The sequence below is a fragment of the Gossypium raimondii genome, chromosome 4 (assembly GCF_025698545.1).
Source record: "Gossypium raimondii isolate GPD5lz chromosome 4, ASM2569854v1, whole genome shotgun sequence".
NCBI classification, from domain to species: domain Eukaryota; kingdom Viridiplantae; phylum Streptophyta; class Magnoliopsida; order Malvales; family Malvaceae; genus Gossypium; species Gossypium raimondii.
In genome coordinates, this window is record NC_068568.1 from 5,805,103 (window position 1) to 5,828,430 (window position 23,328).

Here is a 23,328-nt window from a genome sequence, read left to right on the forward strand (position 1 = left end):
GAACAACTTCCAAACTATCGAGGCTTCAACGAGTGACGTTTAAAATAAACAATTCGCACCCACATTCAACTTGAGGTTGATCGGCGGTTTGCTAATGCCAGATAAATCTCGCAATCTGATACGTTTAAGGTAGCTACTACTATTAGCTAACTTGAAAGAATCGAGACGACTTAATTGAGGATCAGTGGTGCTGGCGACATTGTACCGAGAAATGTATTGAGCAACGATACTGGATTGAACTAAAATCGGCAATTATATGCTTCTTCAATCATGGGCATGGTATTGACTACCATTTTTTACGTTCCCGAGTGGAACTCTTACAAATTCTCACTCGTCATATGGTAAAATTCATTCCACAATATAGTTACTGTTTTTATTTTTCGTTGTTGTAATTTTGAAATAGTATATTATTTGAACAGGTGGAACAACACCGTGAGACATATCGGTATACTGACCGAGCTCGAGGATATCCGACTAGTACTAGATTAAGAAATTGAAAAGGAGGTTAGTTTATGAATTTCAAAATTATATAATATGTATTATATCACTTGAAATTAAATATTACGCGCGTTCTAAAAATTATAAATTCGTAATGCATTTTGTATGGATGCCATATGTGGATCCGAGGATTCAAGAATGCGTCTCGATCGAATTTTGGCCAATCGCAACATTTAGCATGTCAAAGTGTCATTGGTTGTTTTTGCAACGGTCGAGATGCTCGAATTCGATCAAGTCACGTGATAGTTCAAGTGTATGCAATGTATTCTGCCGTCACCCCAAGAGCTTGATGACCTACACAAGATCGACTTGTGGAGAAGACTCGAGGAAGATTGACCAACATTCCACAAAAAGTATATCGAGATGTGGGAGCGTAGGTACGATTTCTTTCCAACATGTGAATCACTTCTTACATTGAAGTTGGCGGCATCTTTGGATTACATGGATTGCTTCAGACATAACGGCAAGTCGTATCTATTGCCAGCTTCAAAGAGGAGTAGGCAACATCGCCGTAGGAGGCCAAAACGAGGGCGTATCAATCCTAGGTCGGGAGATGGAGACGAAGCGGGATTGACATTTGCCCCATTTGCACTGGAGGACCAGATTGCCGTGCAACCTCTTGGTCAGTGTGGTTCATTTATTTTTGCTTTTAACCCATTTTTTTGTCACAAGCATCACAACACACACACTTATTCCCCACATCATCACCTTTAATTCTGGTTTATTTTACACAACCACCACAGCATGCACAATCATTCTCTGCATCAACACATTCAACACTAGTTTATTTTACACAAGTACCATAATATGCCCCATCATTCCATTCATCAACACCTTTTTCAGGGATATATTATGCATGACTGCCACCTACCGTGCCATATCAAATGTCGACCTCACCAACAACACCAACACATCCAATATCACCTTCAATTCCCACCTTCTATAGTGGCCTGTCGATAGTGTTGCAAACACTCTTAACATTGTTGTTCTACCAAGGTGAGTCATCTTTGCAACCGTTGACTCAACCTAGGGGGGCCCACAATAGGCGGTTAGGACATGATCGTAGTCAACCACGGAGGAAGGAGACGAAGTTAGTGATCAACCTCGACGTGTAGGGGTGAGCAAAATTCTATTTGACTCAAAAAAATCGAAAAAAAATTAATTTTCGAAATATTCGAATCGAATTAATTGAGTCAACTCGAATTTCTTTTTTGAATTTCAAGTTTGAATTGAGTTGAGTTTTCGAATTCGAATAACTTGAATAATTTGAATAAACTGAATATTAAACTACCCCACCCTTGACCCCCAACACCCCCTCGGTTTCTTCTCTTCAGTTTATTTTTTACTTTCCCTCCCCTTTTACCAAAAATCAAATCCCCAACAAATTTTTATATCCCCTTAACTCCAAAAATTTTTATTTTCCCTCCCCTTTTACTCCCAAAAATCAAAATCCTCTAAAAAAAAACTTTTATTTCTCCCAATTTACCCCCAAAAATCAAAATCTTCTTACTTTTTTTCATCAGTTTGCTTTTATATTTTCAATTCAATTTTTTGTATGAGAATTTTTAAAAAATTTAAAGAATTTTTTTAAAAATACATAAAATGAAAAATACCAAAATTATTTTTTAATTTAACTTAATCAAATATATTTGATTTGATTTGAATTCCATCTCATTCGACTCGATTTGAGAAAATTTCAAATCTAGTTAGGATGATAAAATAAGATTCACCAACTCGATTAACTCAAAATTTTCATTCGATTCGATTGAATGCTTACCACTACCGACGTGCACGTCAAGGTGAAGCCGAAGTCTACAAGGAGCCGCCAAACCAAATAATACGATGGAACCCTAGGCATGCCCGACACCCACCCGATTGTGACAAACATTCGGGACACCCATGATTACGTAATTTTGTAATTTTTTATGTACTTTATTTTACATTCGAAATGTATACTTATTTATAATGTACAAAACAAATTTATAATTTTGCAAACACTGGAAATGTTTGAAGGAGACGCGCAATGCGCCATCAACAAATTTCAATTTTGTCTTAGAGTGCTATCTTCGTTTCACGAAGGTCACCCTGAACATCATATACTTTATCAATCCAAGGATTATTGCTTATGTTTGAAGGAGACATGTAATGTGTCAAGTAAGAAAGCACCATATTGTTGCATCTCTCCCACGAAAGAGGTAAAGAATTAATGTTTGTGCCATCAACAAATTTCAATTTGTTCTGAGAGAGTGCCATATTCATTTCCTTGGACCAGGAATGGTAATTCAAACTGGTGAGGACTGGAGAGACCAACATCAAAGTTGGATTTTAATTGGGATGTTAAAAATAAGGACTAGGAGGAGTAAGGCTAAAATTAGCTGGTAAGTAAAGAAATCTGATACCATCTAAAGAAATTGAATGTAGAGAAACAAATTCTTTTTATTGAACAAATCAACTTAAAAAAAAAAGAATTGCATGATGGATATGAAACAGAATCTGAATTTTAAGCACAACAAAAGTAGGTAGTGAGAATGAAATGGAGGGTGCGGTGTTTATGGGTTGATTCGAGCTCAATACCATACATAGTTACTCAAGCCCGACCTAACTTGAAATATGAGTTTCATATGTTGCCCAAGTCCGCCCATATTTGTAAATGACTAATCAAGTTCGTTTAGGCCTGCTTATATTATTTTACATTTTTAAAATATAATTATTTTTATTTAATATTTACTAATTATATGTCCTTTACTAACCTTATATTTTTATTAAAATTTTAAACTTTTAATTTTTCTTATATAATATATAAAATTAATGGCTATAAGCTTAAAAACAAGTCCGTCTGAACTAGACTCAAACTTTAATATTGAAATTCAAGCTCGATTCATGTTTTTAATAGGCTTAATTTTTTTTATCCAAATCAAATTTTCAGGTCTTATATTTTTTTCAAACATTTTCAAGTTTCAAGCTAACTTTTGAGTTTGAGCAAATAGCTCCACAGAATTGTAATATTAATGTCTAATACTTTTCTATATATAATACAAAAACCTTAATCCCTTTGGAACAAATATTTAGAAATAAAATATTTAATTTCCAACTAATATCTATATATACATATATATTGTTACGAGTTTATCTGGAAGAGTGATTTGCTCGACGGATTTGAAATTTTCAACAGGAAAAATTCAACGTGATGAGTGGTGAAAGGAAATCTACTGTTTTTAATCATTAAAAACTTTAATAAATTTAAATAAATTTGGATTATTTATTTTAACGTAAGACCTATTCAGTTTTATGGTATAGTATTATTCATTCCTATTCCTAATCAAAATCTTAATTTTTTTATATAATCTAAAACCTCGAACATTATATAGAAATATAAATATATTTTAGTGTGCTTAAATCCATATCCTCCTACATTGATAACATCAAACTATAACTTAATCAACAATCAAAACCTTAAAGTTAATTACATCAGAATATGTTATTTTTAGAGAGCTTTAAATCAATTCTACTAAATTTATATATATAAATAACTGGTTACACACAACAAAAATATAGTATAATAATTCTCATTCTACATTACTAACTATAGGAATTTTCCTTTTGAAAGAATATAATAATTTTTAAGATTTCATTATAGAATAATCAAATTAATCTCTCAAGTAATATTTATGAATGAGAAAAAAATTAATGTAAATCTCATAGATGTCTGCAGCATATTTAAGCTTTAGTGGAACTTTTATTTTCAAATATAAGGTTAATAATATAATACAAGTTCTTATATTTTATTTTAAAAAATAAAAGGAACAATATAATATTTGGCCCTAAAATTTGGCAATTAGGTCCACTTTGGTACATGTATTATTTTTGGTTCACTTTGGTACTTGAACTTGGCAACTAGATCCATTTTGATCCCTAAACTTGGATTCAATCAAGATTTGATGATGTGACCAATGTTTTTGGAACATGGCTGGATTGGTCAGGATCGAGAATTGACTAGTTTACAGGTCCAACAAAAGTATTGAACCGGTTGAATCAGAAATTGCTCAAAAATTGATAAAAATAGAAAACTCAAACAAAAAATCAATAGTTGAACAGGTTGAACCGATTTAATAATTTTTCTAAAAAAATCAATTTTTAATTATTGTTAGTCTAGAAGTTGGACCAATCGAACTGATTGAATCGGAACCAATGGTATGACCGGATCAACCACTAGTCCTGTTATTACAACACTGTATGTGACACTTTAATATTGTAACCATGTCATCACTTGAAATTATACTTTGCAAGTTTAGGGATCAAAATGAATTTAGTTGTCCAGTTTAAGTACCAGAATGGATAAAAAAGAATAGGTATCAAAGTAGACCTAATTGTTAAATTTAGAGATAAAAATGATATGATCCCAAGATAAAATTGAACTTAAAATGAGATATATATAAAATAATAATAATTATTATTATTTAACCCTAAAATAAAATAAGAAAAGAAGTTAATAACTTGAGGAAGATGGAGTGAAGTTTAGGAAGAAACTTTCTAGATGTAGAGAAAATAAATAAAATGAAAATATCGTGTTTTGTCTCATACGAGTAAATATAAACATTTTAATAATGATAAAGATGATGCATATATTGGAATGAAGTATGATCCATTCTGCCGATGCTTTCTAGATCAACCTTTTATATATTCAAGACGATCCAAAAACTATCAATTGAAAGGGTCCAGTCAATGTTGGAATGAAATATGATCCACGTTGTGGGTAATTTCTAGATGGAAATAAAAAATCAACCTTTATTAATTTACATTAAATATTCAAATTCCCAAATTTTTTTTATTCCAAATAGTTGACCCATTTTCCTTTTTAACCCTTAATCTTAAGACTAGAAAAACGTAATTTGTTGCACTAATGCTGCCCAAAAAAACTTCCTCAAAGGGGACCATTCTTTTAACATATTCTCATTGGCATATATGACCGGCCAAACTATAGGGTTAAAGGCTATGAATGTGTATGTGTTGTTGGTTTATTTGTACTTAGAGTTTAGAATGCCTTCTATAGGTTAATGATCTGGTCGTATAGAGTTTAAGCTTGACTTGCTCCTAGTTTTCTATTAAGTCTATCTTCTTGAAAGCTTAGTCATAAAAATGGTCGAAACAATTTATTTATAGAACAATATGTATTCAACACAAGTTTCTTTAATGAACAAATTAGTATTCTTTTTCACTCGTATATAAAACAATAAGTAAGTCTCTAATATATATGTATTATTTGACTTGTATAATTGAACTGGTATGATTGTCATGAAAATAATAAAGTTATGCCCCAACTAGACTTCTTGATAGGGCATAAGATAAAAGAGCTCGTCTTTACTTTAACTTCTTTGATTGTCCGTAAAGGGGTGTTACAATAATGATTTGATCACAGGTTATTGCCGAGGAAGGTGAACAATAGACTAATAGACCACAATTCAAGGTTCTACAAGAACTCTTTTAATATAATTGTTTAATGCAATCTCTTCATCAATCATAATCTCAAAAATTGTTGCTTAATATCCTTAAAAATATGCACAAAAATAGTTACGATAGTTAAATCAAAACATGTCGACAAAATAGATAAGTAACCCAGTATCTAGTTGTAAAGTGAGTTGCAATTGACGATACAATTGGTAAAACTAGCAATATATTGATGATAGCATTTTAATGATAGAACCAAAATTAAAAAGAAAAAAAACAATAATGCTTGTGGATGAAATCTTTCTTAAGCAGAAGCTTTACAGGTAAGATTTTAACCCATTTTATGCATCTAATTAAATTTAAAATTAACTAGCCCAATTTAAGGTAATTAAATTATTTATTTACTGGATGCATCAGGTTAAAAGTTGATTATATATAAATTTTACATACATAAAATTAATAGAAAATTTACGACATCCATCCTTAAAGATTTGAGTAACAAAAAAGATAAAAGTCAAGAGAGAAATCAATTTACTACGGTGTTTTGGTCAAATTAAATTATTGACTCCAATTCTATGTCGGGTAATTTGGTATATTTGAGAAAATACATTATTATAAAAATATTATAATTATATTTTTATGGAATGTTAAGTTTTGATATTTATTATATGGAATTTTTAATATTTACATGAAATTCTAGATTCAAGTACTAACATATTTGGATTTGTCTATGTATTTTGATTTAATTGAAGTTATCCAACATAGACACACGTTCTCTTATACCTTAGCTTATAAAATGTAAAAAGAAAATTCATTTACAAAGAGCTATAATTTCTATATAATTAAACTTTGAGCTACACAATGTAAAGTTAAACAAATAAAGGTGAAGCATAAAATTATTTTAAAAGGTCAGAGATGAATCATAATTTTTTTAGAAAATTAAAGTACAATTTTATCATTATACAAATATGTAATTTCATAAAATTTTGAAGGATTAAACTTTGGCCATTACCTACACCCAATTAACAAAGTTGAACTAAAGCTCAAATTCGATAAAATCTTCTATTATTCTACCAAATTTCACCAAATCCATCACAAATCCTACCAGCAACATACATTATACTTGTAACGTCCCCAACCCGACCTAGACATTAGGTTCAAATTTGGAAGATTAAATTGGTCACCGAAATGACCCGGTAAGCTATCGGAATTTATCTCAGAACAACACTTAGCCTATTTTCAGAAAAACTCATGAGTTTAACAAAACCAATTAAGTTTAACATCATCCTTTTAACGGTAACCACTTTTGAAAATTTAGTTAATTTTTTTTTCCATTTATTTATTATTCAGGATTTATCTATAATCTAATATCAGAAAAGTGATATCTATTCATATTTCTAGTAAAGACCAAAATTTCATGCATAATTAATTAATATTCATATTTCAATATCCTATATTCAAATTAAATCTCATGCATAATTAATTAATATTTATATTTCAATATCCTATATTCAAATTAAATGTCATGCATGCAATATAAACCCAAACCTAAGTTTATTTATTACGCTTAATCATATACATAAGTTATGGGGTGTATTTGGTGAATTTACGAAATTAAAAAGGAAGGAAGGGGATCAAACTTGGGTCAACCATTGAGCCTGTAGCTTATTTCTTGCCTAATTTAGACACTTAATTGTACATATTGCTTTCTTTTTGGGAGACTTGCTAAATTCCCAAAATAAAATAGGACTGAGGGGTTTGAATTTGGGATCACAAGGGAGGGAAGCTAACTATTAACCATTAGGCTTGAAGCCTATTTCTTGTTTAATCTCATTTCTTAACTGTATATATTTATTTCGGGGTGTGACTTCTCCCTAGTTGTCAAAAATAATAAAATGGAGGAAGGGGCTCAACTTACATATCATTTACTCAATTTTTCATCAACTTATTTAACTTATAGTTCTTATCACATTCCATTTTAGTTTATATATAACAATTAATACACATAGTCAAGTCTCATTATTAATATTTTAATTTATTTCACTTTTAGTAAACTCCAATAAAATGACTTAGATGCACGGAAACCATTCAAAACACCAAAGAGCACAAAAGTGCTTATCCCTAAGGCATCAAATCACATCCCTCTAAAACCAAAATCACACATAATCCCTATTGGCATGTCAATTATATCCTAACTATTTCACTAAGTTGATTAGGGTGCATTATGAATAACTTATTTAACCAAGGCTAGCCACACTCTTATTATTCAAACAGAGCCATATTAGAATTCTAGAGTTTAGATATTCATAGAATTCAAAATATTATTTAATATTCATATGGCGACAAATTCAATAATTTGTCGTTTCTATCTGCAACTTGTAAGGTTAAAAATTTAACGAATTATCCCCCAAATTTGCCATGATGACATATTTACACATAAATATCTCATTTCATGACTCTTCATATACACCAAAACCATTCTTATTAATAACTTCTATGGCAACCACCACATACATAATACATTATTAGTTAATAAGGCATTTCATAATCAACCATTTCTACCTCAACTTGCCAATGGCTCATTTCAATATCTTTTAACCATAGAGTTTACACGTATTTATTTCACAATAAATCTCATATTTATTCATCATTTTCATATTTATCTCACAAATTCATTATTTCTACATCTTAATCCATGGAAATTTCCTTACATTCATACATATGCTTATTTTCATATTAATGTCAATTTTTATTAATCCTCTAAATATGTTACGAGTAGGAGTAATGGTATTCGAGGATACTTATACTACTTCTTAACCACTAGGCCAATAACTTTCTTACTTAACAAACGCACAATATTAACCTTATAAATCAGGGTGTGACAACTCTCGATTTCACAAACCCGATTCTTCTAACCCGGGATTTGGGATGTAACAGTACTACATATACATTATACATAATGCATATATTATAAATTTTATATTTCTAAAAGTGGTTAGATTTTGCACAAAATTTTCATATACTTCAATGGATGCATCCATGTCTTTAATATTGGAGAAGAGAATTAAGATGTAGATTTAGCTACCCTCTTTTATTTGCACATGGATGGGGTTATGAAGACATATTAGCTAACATTTTTAAATTACATTATTAACTCGTAAATAAATGATACATTTAATTCAAGAAGCTGAAATTGATGAATATTGCGGTTCAGATCTTTTCCTTTCTTTTACAGTTGGTAGTTATTAACCAACCATTATTTCCCTCAGTTTTTATTGCAAAATAATTTCGACCCTTGACGTCACCTATAGCTAATTAATTATTATTTACTTTTTTTAAAGGTTTAATAGTTTAAAAGGCCTTCAAACTTTTTGAAAAAATCAATTAAGTCCCTGTGATTTTTTTGTAGCCAGTTGAACCCCTGAACTAACAAAACTGGCCAAATAGGCCCTTTGACTAATGTTGACCATTACACGGCTGACGTGGCTGTTAATAAGACTGATGTGGCGCTTCATGCCATCGATAGTTGTTGACATGTCGATGTTACATCAGCTACTACGTCAACAAAAAAAAATAGAAGGAATATTTATTTTTTTACTGAAATGAACCTGGACACAAAGCTTAATTTCTTTCAGAAAAAATATTATTTTTAAAAGTTTTATAAATTTATAAAAATATTAAAATTTTCAAAAACTAAAATTAATAAAAATAATTTAAAAGTTAATTCGAGAATGAATTAAGACATATGGTTGTCCACATTCAATACGAATCTGGACAATTATATGTCCATATTTATTCAAGATTTTTTCTAAAATATATAAAGTTTAAAATATTAAAAATAATTTTATTTTAAAAATTGATATGTGCATCAATGTTTTATCTCTATTTGTACTTTTAGGATGTATAAAAAATAAAAAATATTTCATAAAATAAATAAGGATTAATGTACAAATTTCCGACTAATCTTTAGATAAAATTTGAAATTTGCCACTATATTTTAGCTTTGTTCAAACTCTCCATTGTACTTTTAAATTAATGGTAAATTTACCATCTGAATTCAACTCTATATTGAATTTTGCCACTAAACTTTTATTTAAATAAAATTTGAAACTAAAGTTTATTTTTTATTCAATTTTCATTTAAATTAATTTTATTTAAATAATTAAAATAAATAAATAAATGATATAATATTAAATATTAATAAAACTATTATTTATAAAATAAGTATTCCTTTTTATATATATATTTTAAACATTTCAAGTCTTCCTTCCATTAAATAAAAATTTGGAGTTAATATATAAATTTTAATAATTTTGTAAAGTAACTTAATGTTCACTATTAAAATAAAAATATCTGAAATAATATTTTTCCATTAATTTTTAAATCATTAAAATCAATATCTAATGGTAAAATTTAATTAAAAAATTAAAGTTGGTGGAAAATTAATTAAAATTTAAAGTTTAGTGGCTAATATCAATCACATAAAAGTTGAGTGGTAAATTTATCCATATTATTAAAATATAATAGCTAACATCAATCAAAATAAAATATAGTGGCAAATTTCAATATCCATTTATAGTATAGTGGCAAATTTACACAATAACCCAATAAATAAATATAAATCATTTTAATTTTATTAATCGTATGTGTAAAGTTTTTTTAAATGTATGAATATATCCAATGAAAAAGTGTACCAATTATTTTATTACATGTGCAGCCTAGACTGTGTATAAATTATTTAAATAATTGGATATATTCATCTATTTAAAAATTACACATACGATTAATAATATTAAAATTATTTTTATTTATTTATTTTATAAAATATTTTTATTTTTATACATCCTAAAATGTGCCAATAGAATTAACACATTGATACACATATCAATTTTTAAAGAAAATTAATTTTAATAATTTTAAACTTTATATAATTTTCAAAGAATTTGTGCATATGGTTGTCTAGATTTACATTTAATACGAATAACTATATGTCTTGATTCATTCTAGATTTAATTTTTAAATGGTTTTTATTAATTTTAAATTTTAGAACTTTATTTAATATTTTATTAATTTTAATAATGTTTTTAAATTTTAAAAGAAATTAAGCTTTCAAATGAGTGCCATTCCAATAAAAAAATTTAAATATTTCTTTTAATTTTTTTAAAAAAATTAATTTTTTATTTTTTGTTGATGTGATATTGTCAGGTCAACAACTATCGCTACCATGGTCAGTACTGTAGCGGTCAACGTTAGTCAAAGGATTTATTTGATCAGCTTTGTTAGTTCAGGGGTTCAATTGGATGAAAAAAGTAGCAAAGACTTAATTGATTTTTTTCGAAAAAGTTAAGGATCTTTTAAAACATTAACTTTTTTCTTTAAATAAATGCAAATTGGCTTAGCACTCAAGTCTTGCATCTACTTAGGTAGACTGACCAATAATGTAGCAAAAGCTTGTCTTTATTCTTAATTTAATAAAACATTTTCTTCACAGCATCACAAAATCAATCAATACCTCAGCATTCCCCTTGGATTTGGTGCATTTTAAAGTTTAATTGGAGGGAGCTCGGCAGTTAATTTTTTGTATTTGGAGGGTAGATACTGACCACGAATTTTTTAAAGCTGAATCACTTACTCTTTTAATACTATCGAAAACTGCGGGGAGATTTATTTTTATCTTTTTATTTTGAAACTTTTTTAATTTTGTACTATTTAAACTATTTTGAAAGTCAAGCTAGGTTGAACATTTAAATAAGAGGTAAAGTTGTTACCATTCCACTCAATAGATAAAATGAATTTTTGAATAAAATTAATATATTATTATTTTTTAAAAGAAAACTAGATTTAAATTATTTTAGATATTTTTTTTCTATAAAATTTAAATTTGAATAACTTGGCCACCTATTTGCCTACATTTGGCCCCAACAACTTTAGTATAAACATGTGGACTAGTGGATTCGCGCCACCTCACATTGGTTGGACCATTTAGATGAAATGGGAGAAGCACAATTCATGAATTATGAGTATCCCGATGGTGTTTTTGTCTTTCATAATTTTATAATAAAGTTATTTATTTCATGAATTTCCATTCTAGTCAATGTATACCAACTAATCCAGAAAGTGAAATTTGATTAAAACAAGATTCATACTTTGAGCTTGTCTGTTTACTAATATATAATTCTCTGAAGATTTTAGTCCTCTTTTTAATGGGTCATCAAAATGAACCAACACATATGACTATGACTCACACATCTTGACTTTGAAACTCAAAATGGCTTACTTTTTATAAACAGTATTACGAGAATTTACCCATTTTTTTAATTAAAATTCAAATAAAATCATTTTAGCTTTCTATTTAATTTTTTAAATATTCAAACTTGTATTTTTTTATTAAATCACCCCAATGAATGGAAGAATTAATGTTTGTTAACGTGGTATATATGTGGATTTCACGTTAGTATTTAATTAAAATTTTAAAATTAAAAATATTATATATATTTAATGATTTTTATTTTTAAAAATAGTTTTAAAAATTTTTAAAATTTTTAAATTCTGATAAATTAATTAAATGCCGACATATCATTTACGTTACAATCCACATGTAAACAACGTCAACAAAATTAAAAAATATTAACTTTTCTATTGATTTTGAGGTAATTTAACTACCGTCTGTGGCTAAGGTGAGATAGGAGTGGAGTGGGGTTTAGTACAGTTTTGGTAAATAAGTGATGTTTTGACGTACAGCTGAGCAATGGAGGAGGTGTGTACAGGTTATGGGGTTAACATGGGTATGGGTGGTAAGTAGAATTAGTAGCTGAGTTAAGGTGTATGGATGTAATTGAAGTATTGTCATTGCTTATTGAGTTTTAGTATAACTTAATGATGATTTACGTATCTAATATTTAAGACGTAATGTCGTGATTTGAACTTTTATGTTTGTACAATATCAAATAAGATTTGTTTTGGAAAGAATTTGATGAACGTAAATATTTTGAAGCAAAACAAGTTGAGATATTCTAATCCTTTACAAACAAAGAGATAGGGTTAAAATAAAAGGAAAATGGTAAGTACCCAAAGGCCGAAATAAAGAGAATCACGGATATTGGGATATTTCACAAGGTCAAAAATGGTTTCGAGCGTGAATAAATTAGTGGTAGGCCTAGGCCTGCCCTAATACATTATTATTACTAAATAAGAAAAGAAAAGAAAAAAAAAAAACCAGACATACACAGTATAGTTGTCAAATCTTAACGCGTTAAATGCAACAATGCAACATTCATTCAAACACCCCTCCACTTCAGCCCACCCAAAAGAAAAGCAAAAAAAAAAAAACCCTCCTTTCCTTTTATTTGTTTTTCCTTTCTTGAATCCAAAATCTACTTTCTTAACACGTTTGTGCCTACGCGTTTATTCCAAAAAAAAAAAAAAAAAAAAAATCCAAGACCAGCAAATGGTTTCCTTCGCCATTAATTAAAGTTTCTCTATTTCATTTGTTTCCCAGATTGTCAGTTGCTTTGAATTTCTTCTGGTTTTCTTTTTTATTGTTTCTTTCTCTGTTTTCTGATGCCCCGATATTGACGTTTACTTGTGGGATACTCTGATTTGGAACAAATTGGGTCTTGGTGGGTGACTTTGAATTGTTCAAAAAAGATTGAAAGATAAAAGCTTTTTGATTGGTGTCGGTCTTGCAGTCCAAAATTCTTCAACTTTGGGTGTATTTGATGGATTGGATTTCTCTTAGAGTTAGCAAATTTTATTGTTAAAGTAGGTTATTTGTTGTTTAGGCGATTGTAATTTCTGTACATATAGAAACATGGGTTGTATGAGTTCCAAGTCTGCGGCTGTCGAAGATAGTCGTGAGAATCACAAAGAGAAGCTGAGGAGAAAAGGGTCGTTGGATAAGCTTGTTCCACGAGCCGATTCGTCAAGAAGAGAGGATAGTGTTGGATCAAAGGATAAATACGATGGTGGTGATGTGAAAGTGTTGTTGATTGATAAAAAAACCAGTGGTTCCAATCGTTATTGTTATAATGATCGAGCTGAGAAGGAGAGGATTATTGATAAGTTTGAGGTGATTGAGACAATTAATAAGGTGGAGAACTGTGAGGTTGCAAATACAATTACTGTTGGTCATCATCATCTTCATCCTGGTTCGGGAAGGGTGTTGAATAGTATAAAAGGTGAACAGGTTGCAGCAGGGTGGCCTTCTTGGCTTGTTGCTGTGGCTAGTGATGCTCTCAAGGGATGGATACCCCGACGGGCCAACACCTTCGAAAAGTTGGATAAAGTAGATTTTGATCCTCTTTTTACTCTTTATTATTATTATTATTAAATTTTTTTTTTGAAGCTTGATCCATGCTCATCATATCTAATGAACAACTGGCTGATGATGCTTTACATTTTCTCATTAGCTTGCCTAGTTGAATATTCAATTTGACCTGAGTAATTAGTTCCAACAAGCTAAGGCCCTTTTGTTTTTTGGTGAACAATGAAGAAGATCTAGTCTGTTAGTTGGCCTTTTTTATAAAGACATGTCTTTGAAGATATTGTATTATGTAGGAGGGTCCATAGTGATTTAGTTTGTCAGAGAAACTCATCTTATTATATGAATTCCATTTCCCATGTTGATATTCTCATTTTCCTTCATTTGGTTTTTTTGTATGATAGTAGTTCATTCTTGCAGATTGGCCAAGGAACTTATAGTAGTGTGTACAAGGCACGTGATGTTGTTCATAATAAACTCGTGGCTTTGAAAAAAGTGCGGTTTGATAATCATGACCCTGAGAGTGTGAAGTTTATGGCAAGGGAGATTAATCTCTTACGAAGACTCAATCATCCAAATGTTATAAAATTGGAAGGCTTGATCACATCCCATACGTCATGCAGCTTATACCTTGTTTTCGAATATATGGAACATGATCTTGTGGGACTTGCATCTCTTCCTGGAATCAAGTTTTCCGAGCCTCAGGTAATCTTAAAATGGTTTTATTAGTTATTTCATGCTGCTGTTCAATAGTATCTCTTAATGGAGCAGTATCAAGATGCAACATGGTGCCACAGTCACCTAGACACCTTTATTCTGCAATTTATAATGATGTCTCTTCTTGGGAATTTTGTTCATAATTTCCTTTTTCATTTTTGGTCAGATTAAGTGCTATATGCATCAACTTCTAAGTGGACTCGATCATTGTCACAGCCTTGGTGTCCTTCATCGTGACATAAAGGGTTCAAATCTTCTCATTGACAGTAATGGAATCTTAAAGATTGCAGATTTCGGTTTAGCATGCCATTTTGATCCTCACGATAGTGTTCCAATGACCAGTCGTGTGGTGACTCTCTGGTATCGACCACCGGAACTTTTGTTTGGAGCTTCTCATTATGGGGTTGCAATAGATTTATGGAGTGCTGGTTGCATACTCGGAGAACTATATTCTGGCAAACCTATTTTGCCCGGAAAAACAGAGGTACCGGGTTCAAGCGCCTAATTTAGCGATCTGATTTTGATAATTGCTACTAATGTAATGATTATTATTTTGATGCATCATTTTTATTTTCTATTTTTTGGAATGAGACATGTTTTCGTTTCCTGGTGAAATTATCTCCTACACGTGCTGATTTACACATTTGTATAAATTCATATTTGTTAATGTTCTAAAAGTAATCATTCTAGTGGTAGGCCTTTTTTAATCTTTTTTATTTTGTAGGTTGAGCAACTACATAAGATTTTTAAGCTATGTGGCTCACCATCCGAGGAATACTGGAGAAGAGCAAAGTTACCTCATTCAACAGTGTTCAAGCCTCTTCATCCATATAGACGATGTGTTACTGAAACATTTAAAGACTTGCCTTCTCCTGCTGTAAGTCTCATGGACACCTTGCTTTCAATCGATCCTGTTCATCGAAGAACTGCAGCTTTTGCTCTGAAGAGTGAGGTATGCACAATATGTCAATCATTACCAATGAATATTGTATGAAGAAGGAATTTTGTGTGCTTTTCTCCCTTCTTTTTTGTTTGTTTTCCTTGACATAATATTTGGAATCAATTCAGGATCATTTCATTAACCTCTTTCTAAATAGTTCCCCCGGAATGTGTGATCTTATTAGCTGTTATCAGTTCACTAATATGTGTTCTCTGCCTTTCTGTTCAGTTCTTTACAACACAACCTTTTGCATGTGATCCTTCAAGTTTACCCAAATATCCTCCTAGTAAGGAGATTGATGCTAAATTGCGGGACGAAGAAGCTAGAAGGTATATGTTAAAAATTGAATCTTCAAACATGGTGTATATTTTGTTTTGGGGGTCATCTAGGCCAATGAGAATCTTACTTCCTATTTAAATGTCTTCTTCTTTTTTTCCTTGGACAATTTTAATTTTCTTAAGTTTAAAAAGTTGTGTTCATAAGATTAACCTCTCCTTTTGTTCCCTTAGGCAAAGAGCAGTTGGGAGCAGGGGTTCAAGGGTTGACATGGAAAGGAGGGGGCAGAAGGAACCAATTTCTAATGCTGAACAGACCGCATCATCGCAGGTAATAGCAATTGCAGTTCTTTTAACATACATTTATTGACTTGATATATGCACTAACATATTTCTTGGTCTTCAAACTGTGCTACTTTACGCTGTAGCACAATAGATTAGCAATCTTTTTTATTTTGTTCACTAATTGCCTTCACCTCTTGCTTCTCTATAGCTAACCGTATTCAATTTCCGCCCTCTAATTACAGAGAAGACAACCTCATCCTAATTTGAAGAGCAGGAGTCAGATGTTGAACTCTCGTAATGCAGATGGATTTTCTGGTTTATTAATTAATCCCCCTAAACAAACGCCTACTGCAAAGGAAAATGGTAGAGATTTCTTGGAGTACAATAGGAAGAAAGTTTCACACTCAGGTCCATTGGTTTATGGTGCTGCATTCGGGAAGTCTGGGAAGGAACCTGATGATCTTACTAGGCTCTCATCCAGAGCTAACTTATCCAAGTTATCTGGTTTAGTAGCAACTAGAACTTTGGCTCCTGAAGATCACAGATCTGGACCTTTGACTTCAGAACCAGTGAACCAAGCAGGCAGGTCTCGAAGATCATTTCATGAATTAGAGTCTGCAGGAAAACTCGATGTCAGACACCATATGCCGAAAACCACAGAATCCCCACAGACAGCAGGTGGAAGAGCCTGCATTAAGGAACCAATGGTGAGTTTCTTGACATTTTTCTTTCTTTTAAACTGCATTAAGGCAATTCATGCCTTGCATGCAACACCATCTATTCTGAAACCTGCATATTCTTATCAATGCTGTTATTCTCCAGCATGGTCGTGGTCCGAGGGGAAACAAGATTTATGTCTCGGGTCCATTACTTGCTCCATCCGAAAATGTTGATCAGTTGCTTAAAGAGCATGACCGTAAGATCCAAGAATTTGCTCGAAGAGCAAGACTTGACAAGACAAAAGCTGGGAAACTACAAGCTCAAGCAAAGCAAGCGACAGAAAATTCATTGTTTGTCACTGCTCGCGGAGCTGAATAGACATCATTTTATGTTTTTTCGATCTTTGTGGTAAAGCTGGGAAAATCAGGTAATCTAAATACCAAGAGATAATTAGTTTACAGGATTTACCATGTATAGTGAACAAGAAAAAGTAGATGTTATCTGTTATATAGAGTATTTGAGCAAAAGCACTCATTTATCTTCTTTGATTTGGTAAGCTATAAATATGGCTTTTATAGGATACAATTCTGTGGCTTTGTAGGTGATTACTACTTGTTTTTTTAATACATCAATAATAGAAGGATTACAATTTTGAGACTGTTTCTTGCCATTGTCTTATTTCTTCATAAATGATTTGGAAGTCGGATTAAAAAATCCACTGTTAAGGGAGTTTAGTTTTTCCATGGGATCTGCACAGTGATATGCTTCTTAGGGTATATTTTAAAAAAAAAAAAAATTAAAGAACAAACTAATTTAAAAAAAAGAAGACATGTGACATTCTTATGATTTAAAATGTTTGTGTATATAAAATATTTGGCCCTGAAGTTCACTTGTGCATTTGTTTTACGTTAGTAACATCAATTCTCACGTAAAATACAGGTAATATAAGTTTGGAGACAAAGATTAGAAAGTCAGTTAAAAGGCAAGTTTTAAAATTGAAATGGTTTAAGGAGGTAAAAATCCTTTACACTTTTTTTTCCCCTTACTTATAAAAATGATTATCAAACAGTAATCGAGTCATTTACTTAAATTGTCAAAATGTATTAAAAAGATTATTTGACCATTAAAGTTAACCGCATTTAAATTTTTTTAACTAAAGCCACCACGTCGTGTTACAATCACGGCGTAACACGGTAAAAATGATAAAAAATGAAAATTAATAAAATTATAGAAAAATTATAAAATTTTAATAAAGAATATAAGAAAAGAAAAAATTATAAAATCATAAGAAAATTATAAAATTATCATACCAAAAGAAGTATTTTATAATTTTCTATAACTTTATTGATTTTTATTTTTATTATTTTTCACATGTCATGTTGTGTTGCAACATGTAATGACTTTAACTAAAAAATTGAGGTTCATTAACTTTAATGATTAATGATTAAAGTTAATGGTTAAATGGCCTTTTGATGCATTTTATAATTTTTGTATGATTTTTATAAAATTTTATTTTTTTACGATTTTTATAATCTTTTTATAACTTTTAATATGTTATATTTTTATTAAAATTTAATAATATTTTATTTTTAATTTTTTGCCACATGTCACTCTGTGATTGTGACACGGGGTGGCGTTAACTGAGAAAAGGGTAGTTAACTTTAACGGTCAAAGGGTTTTTTGATGAATTTTGACAATTCAAGTACCCAATTGAGTACAAAAAAACAGCAGTGACTTAATAAATTTTTTTGAAAAAGTTTGAGGACCTTTCTAATATATTTTGAAAATTTAAGTATTCAATTGAGTAAAAAAGATAAGAATTTATTTATTTTTAATAAATTGAGGGTTTTTTAAACCCTTAAAGCTAATTTAGGAATTTTTATCAAATCAAATTGAAGATATTATGTTAATATATGAAGATGTATAACTTTGGTTAAAGGTTAAAATTTGTAAATAAATTGGGGTGCCAATGTTTTAAGTCAAATATGGATAAGCTAAAGAGTAATTCTTGGAATGTAATATATGAAGTACCAAGAAGATAGAAAGAGAGAGTTCAAAGTTGAAAGCCAACGTTGTTTTACCTTGTTCAACAAAGCCTGTATTGTATTTGTCCAGCCCACCAATCGAGTGGCGCACTTAGATAGATTTGAGTAAAGCTTTTTTTATTTTTATTTTTTAATCAATTTGATCCAGCTCAACCCTTATCTTGTCGGCTCATTACCACCCCATTCTCCTCTTCAACAATTATTTATGTGATAGATTTTGAACACTTCTGTTTGTATGTTGTTCTTTTGACGCGTCCAACACAGTTGCCTTCCTTCAAATGTAAGCTAAAATCCTAATTAAAAAGCACACCACTTTTTACATGCAAAACTACAGCTTTATCTTCTTTTCTTGGATCTTTTGAAATATATTTCTCATGTCTCCCTTGTTGTTTTCAACTGCAATAACCTTCCTTTTGTTCTTCCCTTGGGTTTCATCTGTTGAATTCGTTTACAATACCAACTTCAACTCCACCAATCTCTTGACTTTTGGTGATGCTACCATTGATTCTTCCATCCTCTCCATCACAAACGGGACTTTCTCTATTGGTCGTGCTTTGTACCCTTCGAAGATCCCAGTGAAGTCATCATCAAATTCATCAAAGTTACTTCCTTTCTATACTTCTTTCGTTTTCTCCATTGCCCCTCTCAAGGGTTTTCTCCCAGGTCATGGATTTGCTTTTGCCTTCTTGCCTACTGCTGGTATAGCTGGTGCCAGTTCGTCTCAGAATCTGGGTCTTTTCAACTTTTCCAACAATGGTAATCCCAATAGCAGTGTCTTTGGTGTCGAGTTTGATGTGTTTGCAAACCAAGAATTTGATGATATCAACGATAATCATGTGGGTGTTGATGTGAACTCCTTGAAATCTGTTGCTTCAAGTCCTACAGGGTTTTGGGGAGGGAGTGAAGGTGATAAGTTGAAGGAATTGAAGCTTAATAATGGTGTGAATTATCAAGTCTGGGTTGATTATGAAGATTCTATTTTAAATGTTACTATGGCGAAAGTGGGGGATAAAAGGCCTATAAGGCCTTTGATAAGTGTATTTGTGAACCTTTCTACTGTTTTTCTTGATGAAATGCATGTAGGATTTGCTGGAGCAACAGGCCAGTTGGTTGAGAGTCATAGGATTCTGGCTTGGAGCTTTAGTAATTCGAATCCCTCAATCGGTAATGCTTTGGTCACTACTAATTTGCCTTCATTTGTGCCACCAAAGGATCCTGTGTTTGAATCAACAGGGTTCATAGTTGGAGTTACCATTGGGGCTGTCTTGCTTGTTAGCTTTTGCATTGCAATGTACTTTCTTTTGGTTAGATTTAGAAGGAAAAGAAACTGTAAGAAAGATGATATTGAAACTTGGGAATTGGAGTATTGGCCTCACAGGATTGGTTATCAAGAGATCTATGCAGCAACAAAGGCATTTTCAGATGAAAATGTGATTGGTTCTGGAGGTAATGGGAATGTCTATAAAGGGGTATTGAAAGAAGGACAAGAAGTTGCAGTGAAGAAAATTTCCCATGAAAGTGAGCATGGGATTACAGAGTTTTTGGCTGAGGTTTCAAGTCTAGGGAGATTGAAGCATAGAAATTTGGTGGGATTGAGAGGTTGGTCTAGGAACGATAAAGGGAGCTTGATTTTGGTCTACGATTACATGGAGAATGGGAGCGTCGATAAGAGAATTTTCGACTGTCATGAGGACTCAATGTTGAGTTGGGATAAGAGGGTTAAAGTCTTGAAAGATGTAGCTTCTGCAATCTGGTATTTGCATGAGGGTTGGGAAGCTAAGGTCTTGCATAGGGACATTAAAGCAAGCAATGTCTTACTCGACAAGTATATGAATGCCAGGTTAAGCGATTTCGGATTAGCACGTACACATCATCAGAGTGAACTGGCTAGCACTACTCGAGTGGTTGGAACCATAGGATACATGGCACCAGAATTGATTAAAACTGGACGTGCTTCCACTCAAACAGATGTGTTCTGTTTTGGAGTGTTGGTGTTGGAGATAGTATGTGGACGGAGGCCAATTGAAGAAGGGAAGCCGAGTTTAATTGATTGGACATGGAGGTTAATGGAGAGACAAGAACTGGTTTCAGCTCTAGATGATAGGCTAAAAGGAAAGGGTGGTCACAGCAATGAGGAAGTAGAGAGGCTAATGCAACTAGGATTGTTGTGTGCTCATCCAGAAGCTCATGTTAGGCCAACGATGAGGCAAGTAATGAAGCTGTTAGAGGTAAGACATGAGGGTGCTGCTGAATCTGAAGGAGAAGGCATGGAATTAAATCTACTACACAGATTGAGAAGTACAACAACAATGTGGGGGAGTTTCAGTGGTAGGGAACATCCTACATTCAATGAAATTAAGAGGAACATGTCTTCTTCCATGTCCATGAGCAACTCGGACGTCATCCTAGACGGGCGATAACAGCTTTAAGCGGTGGTGATCATTTCGATTTTGATAACATTGCTTTGCATACTTGCGTCGCGTTTGTGATTAGTGAAGTGTGTTCTTTTCCATTGATATTATGGGAAGCGGTGCATAATTTAGGAAGGGAAACAACAGATATATAGATAAAAGTTGCTTCACAATCTCAACCAAGTTGTACAAAGCTTGCAATGATTCAACATTGAAATTACAACATATGATTTTGTTAGCAGATATAGGGCAGGTTAGCTTGGGATTCATGATTATATATGTGCTTCGTCCTTACTTTCCATGTTACAAATTCTGGCCCCAAACCTTGTCCTAGAGGATGGGTTTTGACGTTTGGTTCGAATGCAGCAGGATGTTAGTAGATTACGATACAGAATATGCATGTCGGAAGAAAAATGAAAAAATATTATAAACTTCGAGAGAGCACAGCGGGCAGCACCAGTGGTCTAGTGGTAGAATAGTACCCTGCCACGGTACAGACCCGGGTTCGATTCCCGGCTGGTGCATGATTTGTTTCTTTTGCTTTTTGGGCTTTCTATGTGTGCCAAAAGCCCATTGCTGGTGGGTACATCTGGTTGGCTCCAAAGTTCAAACTGGATCTACCAACTCATTTGTTTTAATGTTGGTTTAATTAATATATTAATTTATTTATTATGAAAATTAATCTATATTAAATAATAAAAAATCACAAAAACATATTTGCATTTATTATCAAAACACATAACTTCAATGATATAAAAATGAGAAACAATGTTGAAACAACTTTAGTATTTGTTATTACTCATTTGAAAATTTTACTATTAATTAATATTACACTTTTTATATAATATTTTTAAATTGGAGGATCCATTTATATCGTGTAAAACTCCCGATTCTTATGTTTCTTATTCGCTTTATATAGATCATACGTGTCAAATTTGATATAATTTTAAAATTTTTAACTATTTGTTCTATGTAAGAGAATTTCAACTATTCAATAAATATTAATATATACAATATTTTAGATTGGTATAATAGAGATACCGGACCGGTTCGAAAACTTACATGCATGACAAGTAAAATTATATCAATAAATTTAGCAGTTGAATTGCTAAAATATTAATTGTTCCAAAATAATCAACTTTGGTTTCTCTTTAATTTTTTTAAACAATATATCATCATCATTTGAATTTGAATACATTACCAAAAATAGTAATTAATTTAAGTTTATTTTAAATATTAAATTTTTATTCTTAATTTATATTGATCATAATATAAACTATAATATTCTAAAAATTAAATATTTATATAATATTATTTTTACTTTCTTGGTCATAGTATTTTTTTTTTGAAAAAGGTTGCAGATTGAGCTTCTATTAAATAAAACACACTAACTTAAAAAAATAAAGAAAAGGAAGACCAGACATGGGACCTGGCCCATTCAAAAGAAACTAGATCATAAAAACTGAAGCTTCTAGGAAACCGTAAAAATCAAAACAAATCTAAAGCATTTAATGTTGCTTGTTCACTTGCCCAATCAGTGTCAGATCCATCGTCTTTTCATTTCAAATCTTCATTTTCTTTTTCAAGACGATTTCAATCTACCACCAGCAGACTTTAATTAATCTGTTTTTGCCCTCTCATATTCTCCTTATCTCCCTTCCTCTCCATTTTCGATTCAATCTGGTTCTCTTACCCTTTCACTTGCCGCTTGTTCTTCCGCCACTTCAGGGACCCCTCCGACCAGGTAAACTCCTATCTTTCTCTTCAGCGTTTCCTTTGCTAGGATATGTGC

General features: G+C 31.4%; 2 protein-coding genes, 1 long non-coding RNA gene and 1 other non-coding gene across 4 annotated transcripts; all 4 read left to right on the plus strand.

Moving 5' to 3' along the window:
- The first annotated feature begins 521 nt into the window (after nt 1–521).
- LOC105778834 (uncharacterized) lies at nt 522–2,553 on the plus strand. Its single transcript, XR_001128898.2, has 4 exons — nt 522–875; nt 983–1,120; nt 1,342–1,615; nt 2,298–2,553. It is a non-coding gene; the product is annotated as an uncharacterized LOC105778834 (long non-coding RNA).
- A 10,651-nt stretch (nt 2,554–13,204) lies between these two features.
- On the plus strand, nt 13,205–17,742 carry LOC105779930 (probable serine/threonine-protein kinase At1g54610). Its single transcript, XM_012603948.2, has 8 exons — nt 13,205–14,227; nt 14,624–14,908; nt 15,087–15,404; nt 15,645–15,872; nt 16,089–16,189; nt 16,370–16,466; nt 16,663–17,127; nt 17,243–17,742. Exons 1-8 carry the CDS (start codon nt 13,754–13,756, stop codon nt 17,456–17,458), a joined length of 2,184 nt encoding a protein of 727 aa, XP_012459402.1. The 5' UTR covers nt 13,205–13,753; the 3' UTR covers nt 17,459–17,742.
- Nucleotides 17,743–19,331: 1,589 nt separating this feature from the next.
- LOC105780789 (probable L-type lectin-domain containing receptor kinase VII.2) lies at nt 19,332–21,777 on the plus strand. The gene has a single exon (XM_012605292.2). It carries the CDS (start codon nt 19,500–19,502, stop codon nt 21,543–21,545), a length of 2,046 nt encoding a protein of 681 aa, XP_012460746.1. The 5' UTR covers nt 19,332–19,499; the 3' UTR covers nt 21,546–21,777.
- Nucleotides 21,778–21,989: 212 nt separating this feature from the next.
- TRNAG-GCC (transfer RNA glycine (anticodon GCC)) lies at nt 21,990–22,060 on the plus strand. The gene has a single exon. It is a non-coding gene; the product is annotated as a tRNA-Gly (tRNA).
- The last annotated feature ends 1,268 nt before the right edge of the window (nt 22,061–23,328 follow it).

What these genes read in the sequence shown, in the direction of transcription:
- LOC105779930 (XM_012603948.2), top strand. Translation starts at nt 13,754, where the DNA reads ATGGGTTGTATGAGTTCCAAGTCTGCGGCTGTCGAAGATAGTCGTGAG. An exon ending in CTTTTGCTCTGAAGAGTGAG is followed by an intron (nt 15,873 to 16,088) that starts GTATGCACAATA and finishes CTTTCTGTTCAG; the next exon opens with TTCTTTACAACACAACCTTT. An exon ending in CGGGACGAAGAAGCTAGAAG is followed by an intron (nt 16,190 to 16,369) that starts GTATATGTTAAA and finishes TTGTTCCCTTAG; the next exon opens with GCAAAGAGCAGTTGGGAGCA.
- LOC105780789 (XM_012605292.2), top strand. Translation starts at nt 19,500, where the DNA reads ATGTCTCCCTTGTTGTTTTCAACTGCAATAACCTTCCTTTTGTTCTTC.